The sequence below is a fragment of the Schistocerca gregaria genome, chromosome 2 (genome assembly GCF_023897955.1).
Source record: "Schistocerca gregaria isolate iqSchGreg1 chromosome 2, iqSchGreg1.2, whole genome shotgun sequence".
NCBI lineage: Eukaryota > Metazoa > Arthropoda > Insecta > Orthoptera > Acrididae > Schistocerca > Schistocerca gregaria.
In genome coordinates, this window is record NC_064921.1 from 775,983,854 (window position 1) to 775,996,956 (window position 13,103).

Here is a 13,103-nt window from a genome sequence, read left to right on the forward strand (position 1 = left end):
TGCTCACATGTCATGTCGTTTCTGGAAACCCAGAATCTACTCTGTAGGAATCAACATGGATTCCGAAAACAGCGATCGTGTGAGACCCAACTCGCTTTATTTCTTCATGAGATCCAGAAAATATTAGATACAGGCTCCCAGGTAGATGCCATTTTCCTTGACTTCCGGAAGGCGTTCGATACATTCCGCACTGTCGCCTGATAAACAAAGTAAGAGCCTACGGAATATCAGACCAGCTGTGTGGCTGGATTGAACAGTTTTTAGCAAACAGAACACAGCATGTTGTTATCAATGGAGAAACTTCTACAGACGTTAAACTAACCTCTGGCGTGCCACAGGGGAATGTTATGGGACCATTGCTTTTCACAATACATATAAATGACTTAGTAGATAGTGTCGGATGATGCTGGAGTATACAGAGAAGTTGCAGCATTAGAAAATTGCAGCGAAATGAAGGAAGATTTACAGCGGATAGGCACTTGGGGTAGGGAGCTGCAACTGACCCTTAACATAGACAAATGTAATGTATTGCGAATACATAGAGAGAAGGACCTTTATTGTATGATTATATGATAGCAGAACAAACACTGGTAGCAGTTACTTCTGTAAAATATCTGGGAGTATGCGTGTGGAACGATTTGAAGTGGAATGATCCTATAAAATTAATTGTTGGTAATGTGGTACCAGGATGAGATTCATTGGGAGAGTCCTTAGAAAATGTAGTCCATCAACAAAGGAGGTGTCTTACAAAACACTCGTTCGACCTATACTTGAGTATTGCTCATCAGTGTGGGATCCGTACCAGGTTGGGTTGACAGAGGAGACAGAGAAGATCCAAAGAAGAGCGGCGCGTTTTGTGACAGGGTTATTTGGTAAGCGTGATAGTGTTACGGAGATGTTTAGCAAATTCAAGTGACAGACTCTGCAAGAGAGACACTCTGCATCGCGGTGTAGCTTGCTGTCCAGGTTTCGAGAGGGTGCGTTTTTTGGACGAGGTATCGAATATATTGTTTCCCCCTACTTATACTTCCCGAGGAGATGACGAATGCAGAATTAGAGAGATTCGACCGGGCACGGAGGCTTTCCGGCAGTCGTTCTTCCAGTGAACCATACGCGCCTGGAACAGGAAAGGGAGGTAATGACAGTGGCATGTAAAGTGCCCTCCGCCACACACCGTTGGGTGGCTTATGCAGTATAAATGTAGATGTAGATGTAGAATTGATTCTGCATTACTTCTCTTTCCCGGGTCCTTGAATTAATGCTACCAAGTTTGCTCTTCGTACAGTAATTAGTTTTCGTGTTATAACGTTTTCAATAGGGGAAGTTTAATTATAACCACCAGGTATTTTGCGAGAGGTTTCTCATCCCAGAATTGTGGGGGCCGAGGCTTGATGTTTATAAGCAAAAGGAATGACTATAAATAGCTTCCTTAAAAAAATGGAATTGGTGGGAGCTTTCCTCCGCTTGAAGATGAAATGCTTCCGAGGCGTTGTGCAACTAATTTACAACTGCTTTTTGTTGTTTACATAGTTCCGTGTAGTCAGTGCGTACACAACTTTCCCACTAGAGCGCGCCCCGCTAAGCACAACAGCGCAGGCACAGCACTCGTCCATCTCCGCACTACGAGATGGCGCTGCCTTAGAGACGGACCAAATTCTGCTTCCGCTGATCCGCGTATTAATATGTAACGCAGCCAATGAGATTGCTGCTAACGTAGAACCTTGTCTCCTCGCGGATCACACTAGTGCTGTGTTACCTGAACGCACGAGGTATCATAACGAATGTACAGACCTCCGATTAGTCAGTCTGCATTTGTCTGCATTAGTCTGTACCAGTCTGCATTTATCTGCATTAGTCTGTACCAGTCTATAGACAAGTTTCAGTGTGCACTTAATAAGATTACCATATTCCTGTACATAGCCATGAAGATAAATGTATAGACACTTTGTCAAGTATCAGAGATATGTGAGAATAAGATTAACGTACCAAGACCAAAGGAACTTCAGATTGTCAATTGTAGATAGCATCCAGAATCAAGTTACGTAAGGTTTATGCTTTTTAAATGTGTGTGAAAATTAATTAAGTTCTGTTTAAAGTTGGTCACCGTCAATCTGGTACTCTAAGCGTGCAAGAGGCATTTCTATCGTCTGACCTAATGGCAGAAGATAAACACGCCACGATAAGACCACGAGACATATTGCTGACACTCACCTACTTCGTTAGAGCGACAGATCAAATAATCTGATGGTGTGTGTACCGAAGTCTTACAGTACGCACACCACACTTTTGAAAAACTGTCGCGATAAAGAAGAGTTTCTTTAACTTGAAGTAGTCCCATATAACAGTTTACTGGCTTCAAGGCAGAAATTTAGTGAAGTAGGAGAATATTTAGATTTACATACGCTCGTATAATTTGTATTTGCTCTCGTTTTAGTAACTGAAAAAATACTTCTTGCGTGACACCTGAGTTGCACTTGATTACAACGCATTTAGGTTTTTAGGCATCGCGGGACCCCACCTATGCGTGTGAACGTAGTGACAGCCGGGGCAGTACCTGCAGAGTGAGATCATGACGGTGTTGCGGATGATGCGGGCGCTGCTGAAGAGGCCCGCGATGCCAAAGTGTCGCTCCTTGGCGGCGGCGATGCGCTCCAGCACGTCCATGGCGCCGTGCGGCACCGACCGGCCGTTCACCTTGGCAATGTGGCGAAGCACCGACAGGCACTGGTGGGTGCGCCCCTTCGCCGCCAGCCACCGCGGAGACTCGGGGAACATCCTGTACAAAACACCCAGCACGTCGCTCTGCTACTATAGCTCACAGCTGCACATGAGAGTTGTGGCGATTCGTGAATGAGTCTATCATTTGAACGACTCTAAATAAAGACTCATAAGAATCGAATCGTGATACGGACGAATCGTCGTTCAAAAGAACCGTAAGAACGATTGCGTGTTTCCGAGTCGTGACGATTCCAAGTTCCAACGATTCATCCATTCTTAGTACGCTATGCTTCGAAGGCAACTTCCGAATCATGCCGAGTCGTGCCGAATGATTACGACCGCCAGATGGCAGTCAAGTGGAGGATGCGTGTGAACAAAGGAAGCAATTTTGCACCACCTTTCTCACAAATTGACTCATCTTTCCTGGCATATTGAAATAAAACAATAGATGCAATGAAATCAAACGTGACCTTTCATCAGTTAAGGCATTACACGTATAAATCGAGAATCACACTTGTAACGTTAAATGCATGTTTACTCATAAATAAACTATTTCTGGCATATCTTATCATTACACAATTCGATTCTAACCCCATTGAAAATTTCAGACATGTCCTGCCATCTGTGAGTAAGATGTAGAACTTTTTGCATTCCGTAATAATCGTGCCATCGCAGACTAGAATGAATCATGAAAGAATCGTGAACGAAACGTAGGAATCGACTCGCAATGTGAGATTGAATCATAGGAATCGAATCGGGAGAAAGAACCGTGTTGCCCAACTCTACTGCACATCAAAATCTCTGCGCAGCTGTTATCGACTCATTGTTAGCGTTCAGAGCCTAGCGCAGCGATTATTGTTGGGAGGCTGTGGAGGGAGCAGACAGTTTCACTCGAAGCTTACTGGACACAGGCGACAAGGTGACGTGCACTTGTGCAGCGTATTTTCGGCTGTTACAGAGCGTTGTCATCACGTCGAGTTTTGCGGTAGTTAGGTGTGTAAGTGGACCCTCGTAAATCGTGATATATTACGCAATGAACAGCCACATATTTGTAACAGGCGAAAATACAAATTTCATTGTTACTCATTTCACTTGCAACGTTTTTTTTACTCAGAATGAAGTCACAAAATCGAAAAAACTCACTCCTGAGGGAGAGGATCCTTACATGTAAATAACATCGAAATTGCTGAACATTGTTCTATTGCATTAACAAGAAAGTCCCATAATATTTTACAAAAACGAAGTTTTGTAAAAAAAAAATATTCGGACATAACAGCACACAAACCCACAACTTCTGGCTCCATAACTCCACGTCTCTATTACAAGGAGGTGAACTAATAAAACATTCAACAACAGTGTCTTTCATCTTTGGTATCCTGAAAGCTTTAACTGCTGATGAATCATTCACTGACATTTAATTATGACAAACTGTGTCAAGAGTTACGTGTTTATGATTAATCTTCAATGTTTCATTGCCTTGAAACGGTATAGTGTCATAACACACAAGTGTAACTCGAAAACAGCGAAATACGGAGAAATCCAATATGGCGTCTCACATGTTTTTCATTTGTCGACTGCTATTGAGTTTCATGTTCCTTCGAATCATTTTTACGTCGCTTCAATGTTAGTTTCGAGCGGCACTGGCTCCTCCCAGCTGAGGGCATCTTAGCCCACCACTAGCTTTGGACAACTAGTTGACGCGCTTATGACGTCACTGTTGGTATCGCTAGTAGCCAGAGGGTTTTATTTTCTATTTTAGGATATAAATGGTAATGACAGTATAAGTTTTCTGTCATCTTTGAATGTCAAAATCTTCAACTTTTCCAATTGTTTGGACACATTAAAGAAGATGTGACGTGAATAAACACGGAACTGCAAAAGTTTTTTGAACGGAAGAAAAATTAGTCCTCACACAGGAAAATTATTCATAGATGTTATTCCAAATAAAAGACGGTCTCTATTGCAATATTTATTGATAAACAACGTGAAAAAATAAATGTGTGTGAAACCTTATGGGACTTAACTATGGTTCAAATGGCTCTGAGCACTATGGGACTTAACTTCTGAGGTCATCAGTCCCCTAGAACTTAGACCTACTTAAACCTAACTAACCTAAGGACATCACACACATCCATGCCCGAGGCAGGATTCAAACCTGATACCGTAGCGGTCGCGCGGTTCCAGACTGAAGCGCCTAGAACCGCTCGGCCACTTCGGCCGGCAGGACTTAACTGCTAAGGTCATCAGTCCCTAAGCTTACACACTACTTAACCTAAATTATCCTAAGGACAAACACACACACCCATGCCCGAGGGAGGATTCGAACCTCCGCCGGGACCAGCCGTACAGTCCATAACTGCAGCGCCTGAGACCGCTCGGCTAATCCCGTTAGCGCAACATCAGGTTAACATGAAAAAGCAACATTGGTCATTATTAAAAGCCATGAGGCAGCCATCTTAGTTTCCATCTGATATTCAAGTAAGCCCACGTTCAGCTGTTTTTGAGCCAATTAAGATGAAAGTTTTCACCATCATAACCTTTTACTACTTCCTAGTTAAATGGTGTTGCTACATCTCAGTAACTCTGGATTTGGAAGGAAAGTGGAAGGAAGAGAAAATGGGAGAGAAATCTAGCGATTGCCGCGGTGGCTACTAATTCTGACTAATGCGGTCTCCGCTGCCTATTAAGTTAATGTGATGATGCGCTAAGAGCGCGAAACGTGCTATTGACCAATAAATATTGCCACAGAGACTGTCTTTTGTTTCGAACGGGGAACCACCATTAGGGCACCAGGCTAGAGTAGAATGGAGCAATTTGTCGCAGATATTACTTCATTTTTCGCAAAAACCTTCTGGAGTTATCTATAATTTTGAAGATTGATGGTTAGTAACTACAGCAAGAAGTAGTGAAGGTAATTAAAAACAGACCAAGTAAGTATTTGAACATTCTATTTACGAGGCAAGAAACAACACATTTACATGAGTTAAAATGCAGTATATTGTTTGGTATCTACACATTTATTAAAAATATCAGCACAGTTGTATAATGGTTGAAATGGCTGTAAGCACTATGGGTCTTAACATCTGAGGTCATCAGTCCCCTAGAACTTAGAACTACTCACACCTAACTAACCTAAGGAAATCACACACATCCATACCCGAGGCAGGATTCGAATCTGCGACCGTAGCACCCGCGTGGTTACAGACTGAAGCGCCTAGAACCGCTCGGCCACCGCGGCCGGCCACAGTTGTATAAGTCTCGTTCATCCTTGTGGTTACTTTGAGTGTTTGCATATGGTTTGTTGTGATCAATCTTGCCCAGTTGATAATCTTTCTTAATTACACCAATACAGGAAACCGAGCGGTTCTAGGCGCTACAGTCTGGAACAGCGCGACCGCTAAGGTCGCAGGTTCGAATCCTGCCTCGGGCATGGATGTATGTGATGTCCTTAGGTTTAAGTAGTTCTAAGTTCTAGTGGACTGATGACCTCAGATGTTAAGTCCCATAGTGCTTAGAGCCATCTGAACCAATACAAGAAACAATCACCGATCTTCTAGACCGAAGTACTTTGAGAGCGTAAGACTGTCTTGGATGCTACTAGTTTTCACCTGGCAGGATTTTAAATACGAGGTGGGGCTTCTATAGAGCAAGCGATTTAGCACTCTGATAATTTATATGTCTAAGGAGTCCTGTATAATTAGTATTTCGGCAAGAGTAAGTGATGGAGACACAATATGAAACAGGAACCAAAAGGTAGGTTACAATGTTGTACAGGTGTTTCTAGTTTCACTTAGGACAATTTGCTTCCGTCTGACGTTCAAGAAAGCCGATATTCGGTTCTTTTCGAGCCAATTACGATGATGAAAAATTCTCCATCATAACTCTTTAGCTATGTCCTAAGTAAATGGTGTTACTACATCTTCATAACTTTGGCCTCGGAAGGGAAGCGAGAGAAAGGCAAAGGGGAGAGGAGACGTCCACCAAGTGCATTCTACAGCGCCAGCGTGGTGAGACTTGAGGGAGGTGTCGACGCCCGGTAGTGGAGTGCGCAGTGCTGCCGGCTGCTGTACTGTACCTGAAGAAGAAGACGACGCCGAGCGAGGGCAGCGAGGTGATGAGCATGAAGGGCACCCAGTCGCGGCACGCCCACGCCACCAGCGGCACGATGCACATGCCCGTGGACCAGCCCACCAGCTGCATCATGGCGATGTGGCCGCGCCGCTCGCTGTCCGACACCTCCATGCCTGCAGCACACAGCGCCCCACTCAGCCGAGTGTGCCTGCTCCACGTTTCGGCTGTACTGCTTCTTTACTCCCCCGTAACTATCCTCAGTAACTTCTTGACGCGCAGACTGGATGGTGTCCGACTATTATAGCTTTGCAGTTAACTAACATACATGTTTTGGCTTATGCAATTCACTAACTCAGTAAGTTTCAATATGTTCTTAAATGGAATATACAGGGTGTCCGAAAAGACCTTCCCTGATTACATAAACTGATAACTCAGGCTAGAAGTAGGATACAAATATGAAGCTTGTGTCGAATTGTTTACAACTATTAAAGTTTTTTTCTGTTTTAGGTTCGCAGTACGTAAGTAGTGGATGAGGTGCAGTGACCAAGAAGCCATGTTAACCAATCAGGAGAGGTTACAGTGTGTCCTGTGGTACCATGAGACACGATCCCCAACCACAGTGCAGAGACACTTCCAGACAACGTTTGAAAGGAATCCACATGATGTCAAGAGCATTAAAGCCTGGTATGAGAAGTTCAAGAACACAGGATCCGTTGCTGACATTCCGAGGTCTGGTCGACCAAGAATCTCAGCAGACAGGGTGGAAGCTGTAAAGCAGTCTTTTCTGCAAAGTCCGAAGAAATCGGTGCGCAGGGCCTCACGTGAATTACAGATGCCAAAAAGCTCTCTCCATGACATTTTACACAAACGTTTATTGTTTGCCGGCCGCGGTGGTCTCGCGGTTCTAGGCGCGCAGTCCGGAACCGTGCGACTGCTACGGTCACAGGTTCGAATCCTGCCTCGGGCATGGATGTATGTGACGTCCTTAGGTTAGTTAGGTTTAAGTAGTTCTAAGTTCTAGGGGACTAATGACCACAGCAGTTGAGTCCCATAGTGCTCAGAGCCATTTGAACCATTTTTTTATTGTTTCGTTCATACAAAATGCAAATCGTTCAGGCATCGTTGCCCAATGACAGTACACGTCGATATGACTTTGCGGTCGAAATGCTATCACGTATTGAGGACGATGATGGTTGTCTTTTCCGACGAAGCGACCTTTTTTGTCAGTGAAGTAGTGAATCACCATTATGTGCGCATTTGGGGTTCACAGCCTTCTGGCGAGGAGAATGGAGTGCACCAGAGGCCAAAGGTGAATGTTTGGTGCGCGCTATTGCATCGAATTATCGGGCCATTCTTCTTCGCTGAGGCAACCGTCACATCTGCAGTGTATCTGGACATGTTTGAACTGTATGTTATTTCTCAGCTGCTTCAGTATCACCCCGATGTCTTGTTTCAGCAAGACGGTGTACCGCCTCATTTGGCTTTGGACGTCCGTGCCTATCTCGATATGACCTTTCCTGGGCGATGGATTGGTCGTGATGGGCCGATGGTTTGGCCTCCATGCTCTCCTGGCATAACCCCATTAGACTTCTTTTTATGGGGTTATGTCAAGGACGAGATCTACCGAACACGTGTACCAGATCTTGAAACCCTGCGCCAACGGATAACCACAGTCGTTGAATCGATCCCTCCAGTGATGTTGGCTAATGTGTGGACGGAAATTGAATATCGCCTAGATGTGCTACGTGCTACCAAGGGTGCTCATGTGGAAGTTTGCTGATGTATGAAAAAAACTTTGATAGTTTTTAAACAATTAGACACCAGTTTCATATTTGTATCTTACTTCTAGCCTGAGTTATCAATTTATGTAATCAGGGAAAGACTTTTCGGACACCCTGTATTATGTCTAATCGTTGTTCTAGCTTCAACTACACTCGACGCAGCACGTCTTCGTCGGTTTTGGCGCTACTGTCAGTGATATGAGTATTGAAATCATTGATGTCTTCTATGTGCATTTACAGAATTTTATCATTGAGAAACCTCAAGAAAAGTCCAGGAGCATAACGTCAGGAGATGTAGAAGCCCAGCGAATGTCTGCCAATCCCATAACTAAGCCGCTACTGCCTTTCCAAAACCAGACCCGCCTCTGACAATCCAAGAATTCAATCATTTGGTCATCTCTGACAAACCCAGCATTCGGGCTGCCGCTAGCATTTCAACAGTTAGGCCACTTCCGCCAATCTAAAATTTGGGCCACCTCTGCGAGTCCGTCAACAGGGACAGATTTGCAACATTTGGGCCACCTTTAGAAATTGAATGGCTGACTCAGAACGTTTTTCCAAGTGTGGTCACACCATGCACGACCCAATTGCGGTAGAAAGCTTTAGCGTAAAAACAGAAATGGGTCAATAATGCAACCATTAAACAACACCACACATTTATTTTACTACTATTACAAACAAATGGCATCCAATATGCCAGTTAGTTGTTCTTTAAAAAGCAACGTTATACACTGTCCAGTCACATTAATGTGACCATCTGTCAAAAATCCACATGACCTTTCAGATTACGCTGATACAATAGCTCCCTACTTAGCACTCATATACAACCGCTCGCTCACCGATAGATCTGTACCTACAGATTGGAAAATTGCGCAGGTCGCACCAGTGTTTAAGAAGGGTAGTAGGAGTAATCCATGTAACTACAGACCTATATCATTGACGTCGGTTTGCAGTAGGGTTTTGGAGCATATACAGTATTCAAACATTAGGAATCACCTCGAAGGAAACGATCTATTGATATGTAATCCGAATGGTTTCAGAAAACATCGCTTTTGTGCAACGCAGCTAGCTCTTTATTCGCATGAAGTAATGGCCGCTATCGACAGGGGATCTCAAGTTGATTCCGTATTTCTAGATTTCCGAAAAGCTTTTGACACCGTTCCTCACAAGCGACTTCTAATCAAGCTGCGGGCCTATGGGATATCGTCTCAGTTGTGCGACTGGATTCGTGATTTCCTGTCGGGAAGATCGCAGTTCGTAGTAATAGACGGAGAATCATCGAGTAAAACTGAAGTGATATCAGGTGTTCCCCAGGGAAGCGTCCTGGGACCTCTGCTGTTCCTGATCTATATAAATGACCTGGGTGACAATCTGAGCAGTTCTCTTAGGTTGTTCGCAGATGATGCTGTAATTTACCGTCTAGTAAGGTCATCTGAAGACCAATATCAGTTGCAAAGCGATTTAGAAAAGATTGCTGTATGGTGTGGCAGGTGGACGTTGACGCTAAATAACGATAAGTGTGAGGTGATCCACATGAGTTCCAAAAGAAATCCGTTGGAATTCGATTACTCGATAAATAGTACAATTCTCAAGGCTGTCAATTCAACTAAGTACCTGGATGTTAAAATTACGATCAACTTCAGTTGGAAAGACCACATAGATAATATTGTGGGGAAGGCGAGCCAAAGGTTGCGTTTCATTGGCAGGACACTTAGAAGATGCAACAAGTCCACTAAAGAGACAGCTTACACTACACTCGTTCGTCCTCTGTTCGAATATTGCTGCGCGGTGTGGGATCCCTATCAGGTGGGATTGACGGAGGACATCGAAAGGGTGCAAAAAATGGCAGCTCGATTTGTATTATCATGTAATAGGGGAGAGAGTATGGCAGATATGATACGCGAATTGGGATGGAAGTCATTACAGCAAAGACGATTTTCGTCACGGCGAGATCTTTTTACGAAATTTCAGACACTAAATTTCTCATCCGAATGCGAAAATATTTTGTTGAGCCCAACCTACATAGGTAGGAATGATCACCAAAATAAAATACGAGAAATCAGAGCTCGAACAGAAAGGTTTAGGTGTTCGTTTTTCCCGCGCGCTGTTAGGGAGTGGAATGGTAGAGAGATAGTATGATTGTGGTTCGATGAACCTTCTGCCAAGCACTTAAATGTGAATTGCAGAGTAATCATGTAGATGAAGATGTAGATGTAGATGATCACCTTTTGCAGTGTGGCATGCTGTGAGACGCGCAGGAGGTGAGTGAGTGAGCTTCTGGAAAGAACCGACAGGGATGTGCAGCCATTTCGACTCCAGTGTCGTGACCGAGTGAGGTAGCGCATTGGCTAGCTCACTGGACTCGCATTCAGGAGGACGACGGTTCAACCCCGAGTCCGGCGATCCTGATTTAGGTTTTCCGTGATTTCCCTAAATCGCTCCAGGCAAATGCCGGGATGGTTCCTGTGAAAGGCCACGGCCGAATTCCTTCCCCATCCTACCCTAATCCGATGAGACCGATGACCTCGCTGTCTGGTCTCCTCCCCAAAACAACTCAACCCAACCCAGTGTTATGGCCGCATGCGCTACTTTTCTCGGTTGACGATCTATGGTGCGAACAGCCCTATCGTGGTGGATTCACACATTCTCAAGTAGGTTTATATATGGGGAGTCTGGTTGCCAGGGACGAACGATAAACTTACACTGGTGATCTTCGAGCCAGGAAAGGTACAGTGCGAGCTGTGTGAGACATCACAAACATGTCATTTCACAGAGCACTGTTACTGAAATTTTAAAGTCATTATCTGAGTTCATGTAACTTTTAACATTCTGATCAAGATAGTCTTAGAACTATTGAAACCTGGTTAATGCGTTTAAAAAAAATTGTGTGCAACCAGTTGGCTGACTATTACATTTTATATAATTGCATACATGGTTGCTAAGATCACAGCCAGAAAATGTTTACAATATCAACATTTTTCGAATATTCCATCTCAGGTTCAGGTGTCGTTCACGTATTCCAGAGAATGCACATGTGCAGCTTCTTTGCTTCTTGAAAAATTTGCATCAATGGTTGAAATGGAATGTCAGACACACAATCTGCTCCCAGTTTGTTGGGATTCTGCCTCCATTATATTCCATTCTGTTCATTATTTATCGTGTTCCGTAAATCACATCATGAAGGGACAGCTTTCAAGGATGTGAACCGAATCAAGACACACATTAATAGCCGCAAGCAGCCACTGCACAGCACTTGTTTAAAATCTACTAACAAACTATGACTAGTGTTAATCTACTCACAGCTATACGTATGGCAATTATTTCTAAATAACTTTAACACACACACACACACACACACCAATACATGTTAATTGCAGAGATACGCCACTACTAAAGGAGTGAAGTGGTTGAATGAGCAAGAGGCTACCTACAAATCCGAAGTAAAGGAAATTTGTGGTAATGACTACGGGACCAAACTGCTGAGGCCATCGGTCCCTAGGCTTACGCACTACTTAATCTAACTTAAACTAACTTACGATAAGGACAACACACACACCGTTGCCCGAGGGAGGACTCGAACCTTCGACGGGGGAGCCGCGCGAACCGTGGCAAGACGCCCAAGACCGCACGGCTACCCCGCGCAGCTCAAATCCGAAGCCTGAGGTTCAAACTTCAGTCGGTCCTAAGATTTGTTCTGCATTTTGTCCCTTATTTCAACTCTGACACTATGTTGTTAAAGTGAAAAATGCCAAGTTGGAGCGTGGTTTCGAGTCCACATCAAACTATGGGTCCCCTATGGGTGGCTGGGTGAGTCAGTGAAAAGGTCACAGGAAGAGAAGGGCTTATCACATCCAATAGGACTATGCCTAGTATGGAACGAACAAGTATATATGTTTTATAGAGAGGTACTGACAAATTTGTTAGGTCTGTATCATTCTGAAATAGAACTGAGAGTGAGGTCATTGGAAGGAAGTCGATGGGTCTGCTGCTTTACCACGTATAGCCTGTGGTACACAGACATAAGAATGAATTTAAACGTATTCAGTAGATCTTCTGCATTTTGGAAAGTGTGAGCGAGATAATAGGAGATTGAACCTCACTCGGATGTATCAGCTGGTACCAGTGTTACCCTCTATAGGTAAGGATACATGTTTAAGCACAGGTCTGGCAGCCAGTTAACAATGTTATGGAAGTATCCTTGTATGGTTTTCAGCGCACTATTTCCCTACTTCCTGCAGAAAACCGCTGGGGCACAATACTCCTCGTGCTCCTGTCGCACAGTGTGGCTTATTGTAGGCGTGGTGCGAGGTTTTATACTTACTGAGGGCTAATGGCGCCTCGAAGACAGCGCCGATGGGCGCGCCGCCCAAGATGGAGACGATGAGGAAGAGCGGGTAGATGGATGACGTCACGACGAGCAGGCTGCGCGCCAGGCTGGCCAACACCATGGACAGGAAGAACTGCGGCCGCCGGCCCAGGCTGCGGGCACACAACAGCCACTGGACAAAAAGCTCCACACAGGATGCAGGGCTG

At 44.4% G+C, this 13,103-nt stretch overlaps 1 protein-coding gene across 3 annotated transcripts in view; it reads right to left on the minus strand.

Moving 5' to 3' along the window:
- The window catches only part of LOC126335018 (carcinine transporter-like), a 145,786-nt gene that overhangs the window by 33,897 nt on the left and 98,786 nt on the right, over positions 1-13,103 (minus strand). For all 3 annotated transcript variants that reach the window (XM_049997845.1, XM_049997847.1, XM_049997846.1), the window contains exons 4-6: positions 12,892-13,049; positions 6,794-6,962; positions 2,555-2,776 (exon numbers count right to left, since the gene is read on the minus strand). In XM_049997845.1, the coding sequence (XP_049853802.1) occupies positions 2,555-2,776; positions 6,794-6,962; positions 12,892-13,049 (549 nt within the window). The remainder of the gene's footprint in view (positions 1-2,554; positions 2,777-6,793; positions 6,963-12,891; positions 13,050-13,103) is intronic.